At 38.9% G+C, this 15,879-nt stretch overlaps 1 protein-coding gene across 1 annotated transcript; it reads left to right on the plus strand.

Moving 5' to 3' along the window:
- Positions 1-543: 543 nt before the first annotated feature.
- On the plus strand, positions 544-15,292 carry LOC121282095 (terminal nucleotidyltransferase 5C-like). The gene is made up of 2 exons (XM_041195558.1): positions 544-1,014; positions 8,037-15,292. Exon 2 carries the CDS (start codon positions 8,060-8,062, stop codon positions 9,233-9,235), a length of 1,176 nt encoding a protein of 391 aa, XP_041051492.1. The 5' UTR covers positions 544-1,014; positions 8,037-8,059; the 3' UTR covers positions 9,236-15,292.
- Positions 15,293-15,879: the final 587 nt, after the last annotated feature.

The raw sequence follows: 15,879 nt of genomic DNA on the forward strand, positions 1-15,879 counted from the left end.
GATCAATGTCGGGGCAGTTAATGTTGTGACTTGGATGAATGTCGGGGCAGTTAATGGTGTGACTGGGATAAGTGTCTGGGCATTTTATGGTGTGACTGGTCATCAGCGACAGGGGCAGTTAATGTTGTGACTAGGATCAGTGTCGGGGGCAGTTAATGGTGTGACTGGGATCATTGTCGGGGGCAATTAAAGGTGTGACTGGGATCAGAGTCTGGTCAGTTAGTGGTCTGACTGGGATTAGCTTTGGGGGCAGTTAATGGTATGACTGGGATGAGTGTCAGGGGCATTTAGCGGTGTGACTGGCTGCGGATGTTTTCATATTTAAAAAGATCATGACGCAGATCTATGTAAAAAACAGACTCGCCAACGCACAGCATCAGCCTCCCACTGTAACTCTGTTGATTCATATTAAACCTAATAATAAATATTTCCGAGTCGAGTGGAGTGTTTGGCAGATTGGGACGTGCCTTTCATTCTTTCGTGTCACTTTAAGTGTCGCTGATTTGTTTTTGTCCCGGACCACCTTAAATGTCTGACGAAAGCATCTCCAGGACAACAGCTTTCCGCTCCAAGGACGGGGCTAGAAAACACCCAGGCACCGAGCTTTCTTTCAGTACCACCCTCTCCTGGACAGATCCCTGCCGCTCACCCAGCCAGTTACTGCCTCCCGCCCACAACTGCAACTCGTCCCAGATCCGGATCCAAAACCTGCAGCCAGAGAGACAGCCGCAGGTCGGAATCCGACACCTGTAGCAAGAGAGGGAGTCTGGATCCGAATCCATCATCTGCAGCCTGGGAGTGAGTGCGAGATCGGAGACACGACAGTATCCCCAGTCCCGAATCCAATACCCGCAGCGAGGGTGTGCCTTCCGAATCTGGGTCAAATTCCCACGGCCGGAGAGTGAGTCCGAGGTTAGGATCAGAAAGTCGGACACTAGTTTCAACTTCCATTAGTCACTTGTCCCTGAAGCTGCCAACATCAGCACATTATCGGTATCCTAAACTCCAGTATTGGTGAGTATCTCTATTGTAGTGTGTGCCCAGTCTGGCGGACCTCTCCATTGTCCATTCCAAATTGAATCCCCTCATTTTATTGTTTCTTCAACATAGAGTAAAACCCCTCGGACCATCGCCCTTTGTGATACTTCTTGTTGGTCCCAGTTGAATCTTCATTGTGAACAGCAGAGGAGGCTAAATCTCAGTCTAACAAAGTCTCCTATAATTGACTTTGTCAGGAGTCAGTAATAATATCTACATGGGGAATTCACCCAATGTAACAAGTTTAAACGGTGACATCCATACAACAATTACATGCCTGGGACCCCCTTTCTCTATTAACCTGCACACTGTTGTTCAGACAATCCTAATTATTAATAGAAACACTGGACAGGACAGGACACAGGCGGCTCTCCGCCGGTATTGAGAGGGAACAGTCGATATTAATATTAATCTAAATAATGCAAAGAACACAGGATCTTGGCCGCTGGCGCGTGTTTACTGAACCTTTCCGATACGACATTTTAAGTAGGGGCTGGGTTAAAAAAGAGTGGCATAGATCGTACATCATTAGTAATCAATACTGTGATGTACATGACAATGTAGCGCTGTACCGTATCCTTATATAATCTGTCCATATTCACCTTACTGTAGGACAGACTGCCATCAGCTGTATAACATGGCCACGTTGTACAATCATACAGCGCTTTGCTTATCAACAGATGAAGAAAACGTGTATATTACATAACATATATATCATATATACAAATATGTATAAAACTATTTATGCGATACCTGTTTTTATACAGGCATTGGCCCTTGTAAATAATTGTCATTCGGGAAACCAGCCAATCTGCCAATCTTCCCCCACTGTTAGTTTTCTTACTAGTCTGTTGACCCGCTGCAGCGCCTTGACAATGAATGATGTTGTTTGGTCTTGGGGCACTTGGACTGCGAGGTAATTCTGTTAACGAATGGAACTGTTAGTCAACGGCATTTTCTCACTCGGGCTTTTACTACAGTCAGTAACGCCTTAACCATTAGGGAATACTGATCAAAAATATATTCAAATCCTGTCCTCTGCAAGGCTGGAGGGAAGTTGAAGCTTTAAGGAGAGGGGATTTCTAACGATCGGAGAAAATTACGATTAGGAAAAATTCTGGGGAGTCTGACACTATCCTCGCCCAGTAAGTAAAGGGAATAGAGGCGCACGTTTCAGTTGTTGAGAGGAGCGGAGATACTGGTGTAATCACAACATTGATTTAAATCGACTCTCGCCAGCTCGCTCTATGTCCTGCTCCTCTCTGGGTGGCGCACAGTTTTTATTAGTAGCGAGCTTCTGGTTAATTTACTTAGGCAGAGACAACTCAACCACCCCGTTAGACCCGCGTCCTCACGACTTCCAGAATTCAGAAGTACCAACAAAAGACAAAACCGGATATGTCTTGGCGCTGTTACATTTTTTTAAACCACAGCCCTGTCCACAGACACGGTCGAGATTAATGGCTGCTTTTTACCGCTATCACAATCCTGTTAACTGGAGGTCACATTGTTCAATATGCCATATCATTAAACCTGCTGCGCTATCACATCACCACTGACATGCAGCGCTCACCGCAATTGATGAACTTGACCTGCAGGTCAAGTCAATGGATGAGTTTGTGCGTCAGAAGTGGAATACACTATGTCAACAGTGGTAGTTTTAGTTTTACATAATTTGGAACAGGAGGAAGCCACTCAGCTTAACCCGCTATTCAAGTAGATCATGACTGTTCTGCACCTTTTATCCATTTCCCTGTCTTTGTTCCATATTCCTTCAGACCCCTGCCTAACAAAAATCTGTCTTGAATGCTTCAGTTGTCATTACATTTTTTGAGGGGGTGGTGGGGGGAGGAGGGCGGAGGAGAGAATTCCAGTTTCTACAACTTTTTGCGTAAAGAAAAATGTACTTTCACATTTTGCCACTTCTTTCCCCTCTAATTTTAAGATCTGTCCCTCATTCTTGATTTAGCCACTAGAGGGAATGGTTTCTCCATATCTACCCTTTCAAATCCCTTTAACCTTTCAAACACCACCAGCAGATCGCTCATCAGTTTTGGTCGTATAGAGTCTATGATAATTTTCTCTTTCTGCTTATTTTCACATGTTCAATGATTATTTTGGAGAGGCTGACAAAATGAGGAGTTTCCAGCAGCTGTTTAGCTCAGTGGCTGCTGATCCCAGTCAATAGGCAGCCAGTTGTCCTAATCTGGAATGCATTGCTGGGCAGGTGGAAGTAGTTTCAAAAGGCAATGTGATATATACTTGCAAAGGAAAAAAAATGTTAATTGCTGGGCTACAGGGGAAGAGTAGGAAATTGAGACTGACTGGATAACTCTTACAAAGTGCCAGCACAGGTATATTGAGTGAAATAGCCTTCTTTGCTGATTCTAAAATACTTGCTTTTATTTTCACTTCATGAACAATTTTGCGAGGAGATGCAATGTGTTCAGTGACAGGGAATAAGTAGGAGGGGTTAAATGGCTGAATGCTGCTAACTATAGATAACTGTTAATAAACAGCTTCAATCATTGCTGCTTTTAGGACACAGTTTAATCATAAAAGAAACATGTATTTGTTTTTAAGGTGAAATAGTTTAAAATGAGCATTGCTATCTCATTATACACAGAAACATAGGAACATGGAAGCAGGAGTGGGCCATTTGACCCTTCTAGCCTGCTGTGCCATTCAGTAAGATCATGGCTGATCTGGTTGTGGTTTCAGCTCCACTTTCCAGTCTGCCCCCTGTAACCCTTGACTCCCTTGCCTAACAAAACTCTATCTAACTCAGCCTTCAATAAATTCAAAGATCCAACCTCCGCTACTTTCTGGAGAAGAGAATTCCACACACCAATGATCCTTTGGGAGAAAATGTTTTTCCTCATCTCTGTCTTAAAAGGGAGAAAGGGAGACCTATTATTTTTAAACTATGTCACCTCTTTTTAGTTCCCCCCCCCCCACCCTATCAAGTCCCTTCAGGATCTTATACTTTAAGAACAATTTAATTAATTAATCTTACTAATACCAAGAACAGAGTGCAACTGGTTCAGATGAAAATTTCTCACACAACTATATCAGAGCATAGAACAATACAATTTTAAAGATGAGTTAACAATAAAAGGCAAATCTAAAACATGTCACAGTCCAAGGCTAACAAGAATGAAATCAATGCAAATTTTACTGTTCAGCTTATAACCCAGGCCAGTTTTATTCATCTCAGATAAATTCAGAGGTTGCAGGAATGTCTATCCTTCAAGCTGACTCTTTTTTTTCCTGACTAGCAAGTAGAAATTAAATAAAAATACTCCTTAAAGATTTCTTAAAGATAATTACTTTTTCATATTGTAGGTTATAGCACTCTTCGAATTTTGGCACTATCGTTGCTCTACATCTTTGGGTCAGCCTCTTCCATTGGCTGAACATACAGGCAGAACACAGGCAGGCAGTGCGAGTATATCAGTCAAATCCTCTGAAACTTTAAATATAGTGGATGATGACAAAGCATTTTAAAAGTTAGATGCCTTTCATTTCTCCCTGATAACTTTAAAAAAAAAATAAAACAATGGGGCATCAATGGCAACAAGATGGTAACATTTTTAAATACTCAGCTGGCATTTGTTTTTGTAAAATTAATCTCAATTGTGACATTTCAGGTTGTATTTATTAAATTGCTTTCTCAAGTTGTCAACTGTATCTTAAGTTTCAACAGGTGTTTTAATTCATGGTCATTTAAGAGCAAACTTTCTACATTCATCCAGAAAATGGTGTCATGATAGCAACAATCCAACCGTCAAGTGACAACCAGTCAAGTGCCTGACTAATGTCAGGAAGCACTTCTTTAGACAAATAATTATCAATAACTGGAATGGACTCTACTTAGGTTAGTGGAGACTTTTACAGTCATATGGGCTGGGAATATGTTTATCCTTTCTGTTGGGTGTGCTCGACTGTTGTAGTTTGGCAGGGCCTTTTCATGTTAAATCTCTACTGTCCTCCCACTGAAACTCAAACTTCAGCTTTCACATGGCTAAACAATGGTGCAAAATAATGCCATTGTGTGAAAAGCAGGGGAGTCACAGGGATTTGAGAATAGAGATTTCATTAATCTGAAAAATAAATCACAACGTAAATTCAATCCATGAGAAATGTAACAGTCGAATGAAAATTCCAGTCATCACATATTGCACAAATGATTTTTTTGGGGGCTGTTAAGTATTAGCAATATTTTCAGAGCTGAAAATGATATGTAAATGTAAGATAAGTATAGTGATTCTTTTTTCAAAGAAATCAGTATGTATTTTGGATTTAAAAAATGTTAAGGGGATTTTTTTCCCTCTTTCTGGGAGTAATGGATGAACATCTTTTCAACTGTAGCTGCCCTATATGAAATTAGTTTATCAGACCCAGCCTACTTCTTAATGAACAAGGATCCATAGCATAAAACTGTCACCTTCCTCTGAATAGATGGTGTGTAGGAATTGAAATGTGCCATACAGGAAGGAAGGTGATGCTTTTCTGAGGTTCAGTTGGAGGTGTATCATCGAAAGAGTAAAGAAAGATTTGCTCTGCATCTAACTCTACTGTGTTTTCAACTTGGAAACTATTAATGTTGACATCTGGTGCTCAAAATGAGAAAGTATTTTATTACCGGATAATAAGTTTTCAATTCATCTCGATCATGCACCTGGTCTTTGTGCCAACTAAATTACTATAAGGCAATTTATTTTGAGTGTTTTTGAAGAATATTTTCCAAGTAGGTTTCAAGATGCAGGGAGCAGGACTGGAATGTAGGGCTCCCCATTGCTCTTGATGATTGCTTCTATGTAAGAGTCAGCTCGACTGGACTGTGGATGTTCAAGAAGGTGGTTTACCACCACCTTCTCAAGGACAATTATGGAGAGGCAACAAATGCAGGCCTAGCCAATGACATCCACATCCCATGAAAGAATTTAAAAAATATAGTGCGTTGACTGCTCAGTACATTATTTCAGTATAAACAACTCCTGAAAGTAGCCATTTGGTCTATTTCTGAAAGAAACACCAATAGGTCTGTGTCTTTTGAAGGAAATTGCTTTTGAAAGGAACAGGATTTGCTGGGGGTGGTGGGATGTTGGGCAGCGTGGTGACAAATTCAAAACAACTCTTTGGGAATCATTATTTCAGTGAGTGAGTAGTAAATCCATATATTCCTTCTGGAGATGGTGGAGATTGATGACTATGATTTTTCAACAGTTTCATTAATGTTTTGTCGTGAAACTATCAAGATGGTAGAAGATGAACTAGATGGACCTTGGCCTTTTTTCACCTAGCCGTTTCTACTTCCTATATTCCTCTTTAGCCAGCAGCTCTATATTGACATTTGTTTTTAATGTTATCACAATATTTACTTTAAGGCTATGCTTTAAGGACATCTGCAAATTTGGAAATTGCTCTTATGGTAAGAACACTCTTCTCTCTGGTATTTTAGTGGAGACATTAAGCTACTTGTTTTAAATGTCTTTTTTGTAGCAGATGAGAGGTCAAGAATGAGGGATTATAGATATAAAATCAAAAGCAGATTTAGAACAAAGAGCAGGACAAACCTCTTTAAACACTGAATTGTAAGGATGTGGAATTCATGTTCAAGATCAGTGGTTGAGTGGAAGCTATGTGAACATTCAAGGAAGGAAAAGGGATTGAAATAATATTGGTACAGGGTAGGTAAATGTAATTAAGAAAGAAAAATAATCAACTTTCATTTATATGGAACCTTTTGTAATCTCAGTATGTGTTTTACTGTCAATTAAGTGCTTTTGAAGAGTAGTCACTGATGTAATATAGGGAAATGTGGTAATAAATTTGTGCACAGCAAGCTCCCTCAAAGAATAATGATATATTGATCAGATAACCTGTTTTACTGATGTTGAGGGACAAATGCTGTACAGGATATCAAGGAGAACTGTTATGCTCCTCTTCGAAATAGCGGCATAGGATCTATTATTTTCCCTAGGAGGGCAGATAGGGCCTCAGATTAACATCTCATCCACAAGTGTCAGTCTAGATTCTGTGCTGAAGTCTCTGGAGTGGAGTTTGAATCTGCAACCTTCTGATTCAAAGGAGAAAGTGCTAACACTTTCCAATAATAATTAGAATTATTTAGTCTGTTTCTGTGTTGTAGCATCTATATATTTCTATGCATTGAACAGGTTAACACTTCCATTAAAATACTAAATAGATGAGTTTCATGCATATAGATTAAATATTAGTTAAATAATACCACTCACAGTGATTTCCAATCTATTGTATGATGTAGTGTGTGCCCAGCTAAGATATTTCTTAATTTCTTGGTAATAAGTTTTCAAGCTAGGCTCTCTGGATCTAAGAAGCTGTCTAAGGGGATCACAGAGAGTTCATAAAACTTATGAGTTTTGCTTTTGTTACTTCATTACTGTTTTATCTTGGTTGTTGTTGTGTTAATATAGCACATTTCCTGTAACGATAACATTCCTTTCAATTAGATTTCTGTTTTTCAGTTAGGACAGGACTCCCTAGCGGTGGGTTCAGATATTCATCATGTTCCTCCACACAGAGACGTTTTAAAACTATGGCTTAATCATGTTTTCTTTCTCACTTTGGATATTTTCATCCATTGTCAATGTAATGTTAAAATTGTGTGCGCTGTAATGTAAATGAGTGCCATTTTTGGGATTTCAAAGACTTTCAGGAGAATACCCAATTAAAATTCTGATTAGCACAGATGACTGTGGTGACATGCTGTGACACTTTAGACCTAGGATGAGAATTATCAGTGAAAGTCAAGAATAGATGTATTAGTTTTAACTTCAGCTCATGAGTTTCTGACTGAAGTACTATCACTTGACAAGTCATAAAATGAACAAGTTCATATTTTGTGTGTTCATCCTTAGTAAGGTTAGAATGAACAAAATTTTGCATGAGATGTGATCATTGTTGAATTTATCTCTTGTCACTGCAATTTCATTATTTTCAATTTGTTTTGGCAGATAAAGACTTGCCAAGCTGCATTATGGATGAGAGTCTTGACTGCAGATTCAACAACCTTAACTGGGAACAGATTCAGAGCTTGGATCAAGTCTTAACAGAAGTGATACCTATTCATGGAAGAGGCAATTTCCCTACGCTGGAAATAAAGCCAAAAGACATAATTCATATCGTGGAGGATCGCCTGGAACAGAATGGGATTACGGTCCATGACATTCGTCTCAATGGCTCAACAGCAAGTCACATCCTTGTGAAGCAAAATGGAACAAGCTACAAAGACCTTGACATTATCTTTAGAGTAGAGTTGCCTGGAGAGGAAGAGTTCCAGGTGGTAAAGGGGGTGGTATTGGATTGTCTTCTGGACTTTCTACCACAAGGTGTAAATAAAGAAAAAATCACAGGACTGACTTTGAAAGAGGCCTATGTTCAGAAAATGGTTAAAGTTTCTAATGATTACGATCGGTGGAGTCTCATCTCCTTGTCCAACAACAGTGGGAAAAATGTTGAGCTAAAGTTTGTTAATTCATTACGGCGACAGTTTGAATTTAGCGTAGACTCTTTCCAAATAATTCTGGACTCACTGTTACCTCTTTTCTGTTGTCAAGAGGATGCAATGTCAAAGGAGTCCCATCCAACTGTCATAGCGGAGAGCATGTATGGAAACTTTGAAGAAGCAATGGATCATCTGAGGTACAAACTGATTGCCACAAGAAACCCTGAAGAGATTCGAGGTGGTGGCTTGCTTAAATACAGCAATCTCTTGGTTCGAGAATTTAAACCAGCATCTGATACAGAAATCAAAGGCTTAGAGCGCTACATGTGCTCAAGGTTTTTTATTGACTTCCCAGATGTATCTGAGCAGCAAAGGAAGATTGAATCCTACTTACGGAACCATTTCATTGGTGAAGAGAAAAGCAAGTATGATTACTTGATGACACTGCGCCAAGTTGTGAATGAAAGCACAGTCTGTTTAATGGGACACGAGAGAAGGCAGACTTTGAACATGATCACCCTTCTGGCTCTGAGAGTACTAGGTGAACAGAATATCATTCCAAATGCTGCCAATGTCACCTGCTACTATCAACCTGCTCCTTATGTCAGTGATCGCAGCTTTAGCAATTACTACATATCACATGGACAAACACATCTTGTGTATCAACCCTATCCACTACACATCAATATGCAGACTGGTCTGGTTTAGTATTATGCTGAATGCAAATGCCTGACTTTAAACAAGACCCGAGCTTTCAGGTCCCTTGAGATCTGATGAAAAAGGCAGGTTGTAACCCATTGACCGTGCTGCTGGTTGCCAGTAAAGTTAACTATTCAGATATATGCCAATTGTTGGGTAACCCATGTTTAAGCTGATCTGCAAATAGATGACCAAACTGTAGATGTGACACATAAACAATATGTGCTTAATCAGTGAAGAATAATCTCACAACTGAATAAGCACAGACACATCTACCCAGAGTGCAATGTAAGGATATTTTCTAAAGATAAATGTTGAACCAATGCAGATGTAGAAAGATATAATAGGTGAAGTTAGATAATCTGAATCAGAGTCATGCATACCCCTGCTTTGGCGATTGTAGTTAGGTCTAAAATCACCTTTCTTAATGAAAGCATAGATGGTAAAGTTAATCTGTTACCAGAAATACAGATTGCATAGAAAATACTTTGTACTTGAATAACAGTTAATTGTAACTGAAAGTGCGCATCAGAAAACATTTCTTAAGCATGAAATGATCTTGTGACATAGAAAACCTTTATTAACCAAAGATTGTTTGTAAATATTGCATCACACAAGTGCCTAAGCTATGTAGATAGGCCATTAAAGCTATATGCTTTGTAATAATTATTTCAGGATGTGCCATTTAGTTATCATTTGGATTGGGATTGGAGATATTACATTCAGTTAAGTAAGAGCCCATATAACATCCTAAAATTCTTACGATACAGTTGGAGTCCATTCAGCCCATCATACTGTGTCAGCAACTAGGAGCACAAAATAATTAAAACCAATGACTTTATAATTTGAAGACCGGAGTGTCTTGTATGTTTCATAGATGTAGAGTCTTTGACATTCCTGCTCTACCCTTCAGAACCCACTTGCCAACATTAGGTAGCTGAATTTGGTCAACCAACTGCAAAATAAATTACTAATTGAAAATTTCCCAAAAAGTGACACATACACCACCACTCTGTTACACCCTACAACACCCAGTGTGAGTAAAACTGAATGCAAGAAAAAACATGTGAAGAGCCATTCACTTACATTTACACGGAAATTCGAAGTATAAAAATATAGATCCCACTAAATACAAGCAGCATTTCTCCTTAATATCGCAGTGTGATCATCAACAGGCATTCTAGTAGGCAACTGATGTTATGAAATGGTATAATTTTTATTCTGCCAAAGTTAGGAATAAGCGATGACAATAATGTTAAACTTCATTCATTACCAAATTGCTTTTTCATTTGCCTTTGTTTCTTTGTCAACTGAAAACTATAGGGCTGGATTTTCCAATGGGTACAGGACTCAACACTAGGCCCATTGTGGTTCCTGAGCCGGCGAAGGTCATCAGCATACCCGCTGGTGCAGCCTTCCAGGAGCTGGCCACATATTTGTCCACCTCCATACTCAGGCTGCTAATGCTGCAGGCTCAGTCAGAGGCCCTGCAGTGATATCAAGCTGACAGACCCATTGATAGAGGTGGTTACCGCTGAGGCAGGCAGGTGTGCATGAGGGCACCTCAACATGGAGGTGTCCTCAGTTGCCTGAATAGAAGTAATAAATTAAAGAGCCCGAGGTTTGTACAGCTATGGGATGGAGAAGAAACCTTTCCATTTGATTATCCATAGATAGGGTATATGGCCTTTCTCCCCACAACCCTATGATTGGGGCTTGGAACCACTGTTGGATCCTGCCATGCTGCCAGGAGGCCACCTTGATTGAGGTAGCAGTCTTCGCATATGGCAGAGGCGAGAGAGTGGTGGTCACTACCAGTGCTGCCTCAAAATGGCCCCTAAATAGGGTCTTAATTCGATTAATGAATTGGACCCAGTCCCCTGGCAACCTCTGGGAAAGCCCCTTGGAGGCTGCAATGCTTCATGGCTCCCCATTATTTTCATGGCCACTCACTGCCAATGCTGTATCCACAGAGCTGGGAAAATCCACCTCTATATTTCCATTTTAAGTGAATATATCATTAAAACTTCTTATTCAATAATGTGTCAAAATGGTCTCACTCAGTCCACATTCTCTCGAGCAAAATTCATTGCTGACTAGATTGTTTTGTTCCTTTAGAAGGAGTATTTCAGTGGGGGTAACAAACTAGAATGGTCTATTAATGATTGAGAAACATCAATCAATGGCACATTGAAGAGTGTTTATTTCCTGTTTGAGTGCCACATTAACCACAAAATTTAAGAGTTCAATTTGTGAGCAAAACTGTAGCTGAGATTCTATTAATTGCCATAGCAATGTGCTATCTAAAAAGCAAGTAAAAATATGGAAAACATACATTAATAGAGAAGACAATTGAGTTGACAAAATGAACTAGTTTTACTTGGATTCGAATTAAACGTGGAATCATTCAACACAGAAGCAAGCCATTGGGCCCATTCATGCATGTGCCAGCTCTTTGAAAAAAAGTAACTGATTAGTCCCATGCCCTTGCTCTTTCTCCATTGCCCCATACTTTTTTCAAGAGTACCTTTGGACCTTAGATCTGGAATTCAAATAATTTGTAGAACAAAGTGTTTCTGCACACTAACATTCCTGTCGATTGGACTAATGATCTTTGTCCATGGTTGCATTCCTGTGTAGTTTACAACCTGGAAACTCTTCAGTCTTCATTTCTTCAGACTTCATTTCTTATCATTCCTTCGGGAGACAATGCAGAAATGGTGGATTTTTTAATGTTTCAAAATTAGATAACTTTGTTCTTGACAAAGGAGGACTGTTCATTTTTTAAGATGCATGTATGCTATTCCATCTAACTCAACTGAAACACCTAATATTAGGGAAAATGATTTTTCAACTAGTACAACAGTCCCTCATTGTGATACTGTCTCTGGAAGTCATGCAAAAAAATAGTGTCCTAAGGGAGTCTTCTGTAGGATAGCCATCTTATGAGAGCAAGGCACTTTCTGTGAGGAATCACAATTTATTAGAGCCACTTACAAAAGAAATAAAAGGCAATGTTCTAGCAACTGTAAAATTAAACCACTATCTGCCAAATTCCAAATGCTGCATCTGAGATTGGATAAAATACAAAGAAATTTGTTGAATGATGACAATACTTCTGGAAATTTCAGTTCCTGCTTTTAAACTATAGACTTGAGAAATTGAGAAGTGCATTGTCACCGTGTGTTACAAATGAACGCTGTTTTTGTGACAGAAATATCCAGTAAAAGGAAAGGGCTGTCTGATACCTGATAGTGAGGTGGCTAAGTGTACTGACAGCAAAATAAAAGAGGTGATATTCCTTTTGTTGTATCTATATGGCATGGGAGCAAGGAAATTCCTGAGGACCTGAACTTTGTTTAGCCTCATCCAAGGCTAGAAAGCCTGACTTTAGGGACGGAGTCATATATACAACAGGGTGTACCTCCGGCACATCAATGCTGGCTATTTCAACCCAAGCAAGCTCCACCAATCTAAGATGGAGCAGAGTCCCAGTGAGGCCCTATTGGACCAAAGGAAAACACATTTTTCATTCTTTGGCACTCACTGAAGCCATTCTAATTAAAGAAAGTAACTAATCCCTTCCAAGTTTGGTCACCTTGGGCTAGCGAAGGTCTCAAAGATACCATGTCTCAACTGGTGCAGGCTCTACTAAAAATTTTTTTAGGGCTAAAGGGCAGAATATACTGGGAATTCCCAAGAACTCCTTAATTGCACACTTCCTTGATGTAGGAAGATCCGAGCTTAGTTGCTTTCAACTGAAATTTAAAATATGAACCAAGTAGGATGGAATCCCAACAGGCCTGGCTTCCAGCCTATAGTCCAGGCTCTGCCCAGTCGGAAAAGGTCATTATGAGGAATTCAAGGCCGTAGATTTTAGAAACCTTTAAAACCACTTTGTCGGGTACTATTTCATTGGCAAAGTGGTGTTTTTTTTTAAGCAAATAGGCTTCGTTTTCTCAAAAAATGTATAGAAAACATAGAGACCTTTTGTTTTGACAAGTTGTCCACAAACTAAGGCATGCTAAATTCAATAAACCTGAAACCAGTGTCAAAAAATAGAAAAGAATGGCTTTAATACACAATCCAGGCATCATCAAAGGCATCCAATTGTAATGCTTTTTTTAAACTAAGTACCTTTATCAAATGTCCTGGCACATAATTTTCTGTTTTCTCAGGACCATGGGGGGTATTTACAACTAATTGCAGCTCAAGGATTAAACTAAAAAATAACATTCAGGTCCATTCTTATCTCATTTTCAAAATTGAAAACCCATAAGACAGGAATAGCTCAAAACAAATGAACTGTATTATTGTCGCAAGATATTCCAGTGTAATGGTATCAGCCTTTATTTAGTACCAGCACTCTTGCTTCTGAGCCAGAAAGTCATGGATTCAAGTCCTTCTCCAGAAATTTGAACACGTTATCTAGGCCACCAATTCAGTTCTGAGGGAGCACCACACTGTTAGAGGTGCTATATTTCAGACGAAACATTAAACCCTAGGCCTTGTTGCCCTAGGATGATTATAAAAGATCCCAGGACACTGCTTGATGACAAACAGGGAGATGGTCCCCAGCTTCCTGGCCAATCTTTATCCCTAGACCAACATCACTAAAACAGGTTATTTGGTCATTATCTCAATGCTGTTTGTAGGAATTTGCCCTGCACAAATTATCTGCCCTTTTCCTTCATCACTGAAGTGACTACACTACACTTCAAAGTGCTTTGGGATGTCCTGAAAAGCTCTGAGAAATGCAAGTTGTTTCTTTCAATGCAAACAGAAGATTGAATGCACTATGCTGAGAGATACAGCTCTAAAACTATATTTTCTACAGATTATTTTTCGTGTATTTAAGCATATGGACCTAGAAATTACACTCATATAAATATTAGCATATGGGATAATCCATCATTTGAAATAGTGGGCAAAAAGAATTTCATTCAAACATTTCAGACACTCATACACTAATATTCACAAAGTGTAATTTCAAAGGCTTGTTGTTCTTGATGTTCCAATATTGTAAAAATTACAAAATACATATGTACATAGTCAAATACAAATATAAAATTCTATATTTTATCTAAAGTAGTTTTAAGAGACTACACTTAACGCTAGTTCTCCATGAGTGTGTAAACAAAACTGAGCAGCATAATTTCTATCTGGTCAAGATCTCTTCCTTTTTAAAAATCCTGAAGCTGTTGTACAGATGTTGTATTCCTCATTTTGTTGTGATCTGATTAGAATTTCAAAATCCGTGTGTATACCTTGATTTGTGTTTGATGACTTGAAACCCATTGATTACTGTAAATTTCAGTGTAATGGAAACTGCATTGCATAAGAGAATGGTTTTGCAAACTGTGAATTGAATACAATTATATCACCAGCTGAAAACTGTGCCAATATTTTTCTACTTATATAATAGAGTATTTTAAAATTGTCCAGTGCATTACCCCTGGTAATTTTATATATTCCTAACATGCAGTTACCAGCATATTGAGATACAGAGTAAGAGGCAAAGAACTGTTTTAGGGAGAGCTTACTGGAGGGAGGAATAAATAACCCAAGTTTATGCAGTTCTTTTCCATTCACCTGTAAAAATGTGTCAGAGTTGTAAGAACTCGTCACACCTGTACAATCCTTGAGTATCAGTTGAAATATTCAGTGTGCTCGTCACTTGTAGAGTCCTTTCAACATCTGTTCTTTGGTTAAATGCAACTGTGGTACAAGGGATTCATGTTTAAAGCAGGCCTATTGAGAAGCTTTGAAACAAAAGCAAACAAACAAGAAGATCCACATAAAGCTTCTGTGTACCTTGGAGATAATTAAATCTGGACTTTCATTAATGAAAAGATAACTTCAAAAACATATGATGTGAAATGTGAATGGAAGATCGTACTGTGCTGGTTGTTGCTATTGCCTTCTGCGTTTTTATTGTTTCATGTCTGCACTCACTGTAGAAATCCGTTTTGTTCTGTTTTTGGTGATTGTGTACTTGTTTACAGTGTTCAATAAAGAGTGGACATTTTAAACGAGGTTTCAAATAAATATTTGCAATCAGTCTGATTTTCTTGTTCTGGAACTTATTACGAAGCAGCCTATCTCTTTCTACTCGTTATTTTGTGTCAGATCCTCTTGTCTTCATTTTGAGCTACCATGTTGATAATAAATTCTGTAATATGCAGTGACTTCAGACAATAGTTATGAGTTGACATTTCAGTCTTAATGGGCAGGCTCCTTGTTTGTCTTTAACGTGCCAGTTTCAATAGTGCTCCACTAATTGCTGGTTGGATGACGTCATTGTAGCTGAATTTTCCAGTGTAAGGGTGAGGTGCAAAAAATTGAACAGCCTTTATGACCATGAAGTAGTATTGCTTATTGGAGAAGGAGTAAGCCATTCTGTCCCTTGTGCCTTTTCCATCATTCAGTTAAATCATGGCTGATTTGTAACTCAACTCCATTTATCCATCTTGGTTCCATATCCAAACCTTTAACAAAAATATGTAAATCTTAGTTCTAAAATTTTCAATTGACTAGCCTCAACAGCTTCCTTTCTGGGAAAGAGTTCCATATTTTCACTACCCATTTTGTAAGGACATCATTCTTGAATGGCCTAGTTCTTATTTTAATGTTGTTCTGGACTTAGTTTCAAC

Source organism: Carcharodon carcharias, chromosome 9 (assembly GCF_017639515.1).
Source record: "Carcharodon carcharias isolate sCarCar2 chromosome 9, sCarCar2.pri, whole genome shotgun sequence".
NCBI lineage: Eukaryota > Metazoa > Chordata > Chondrichthyes > Lamniformes > Lamnidae > Carcharodon > Carcharodon carcharias.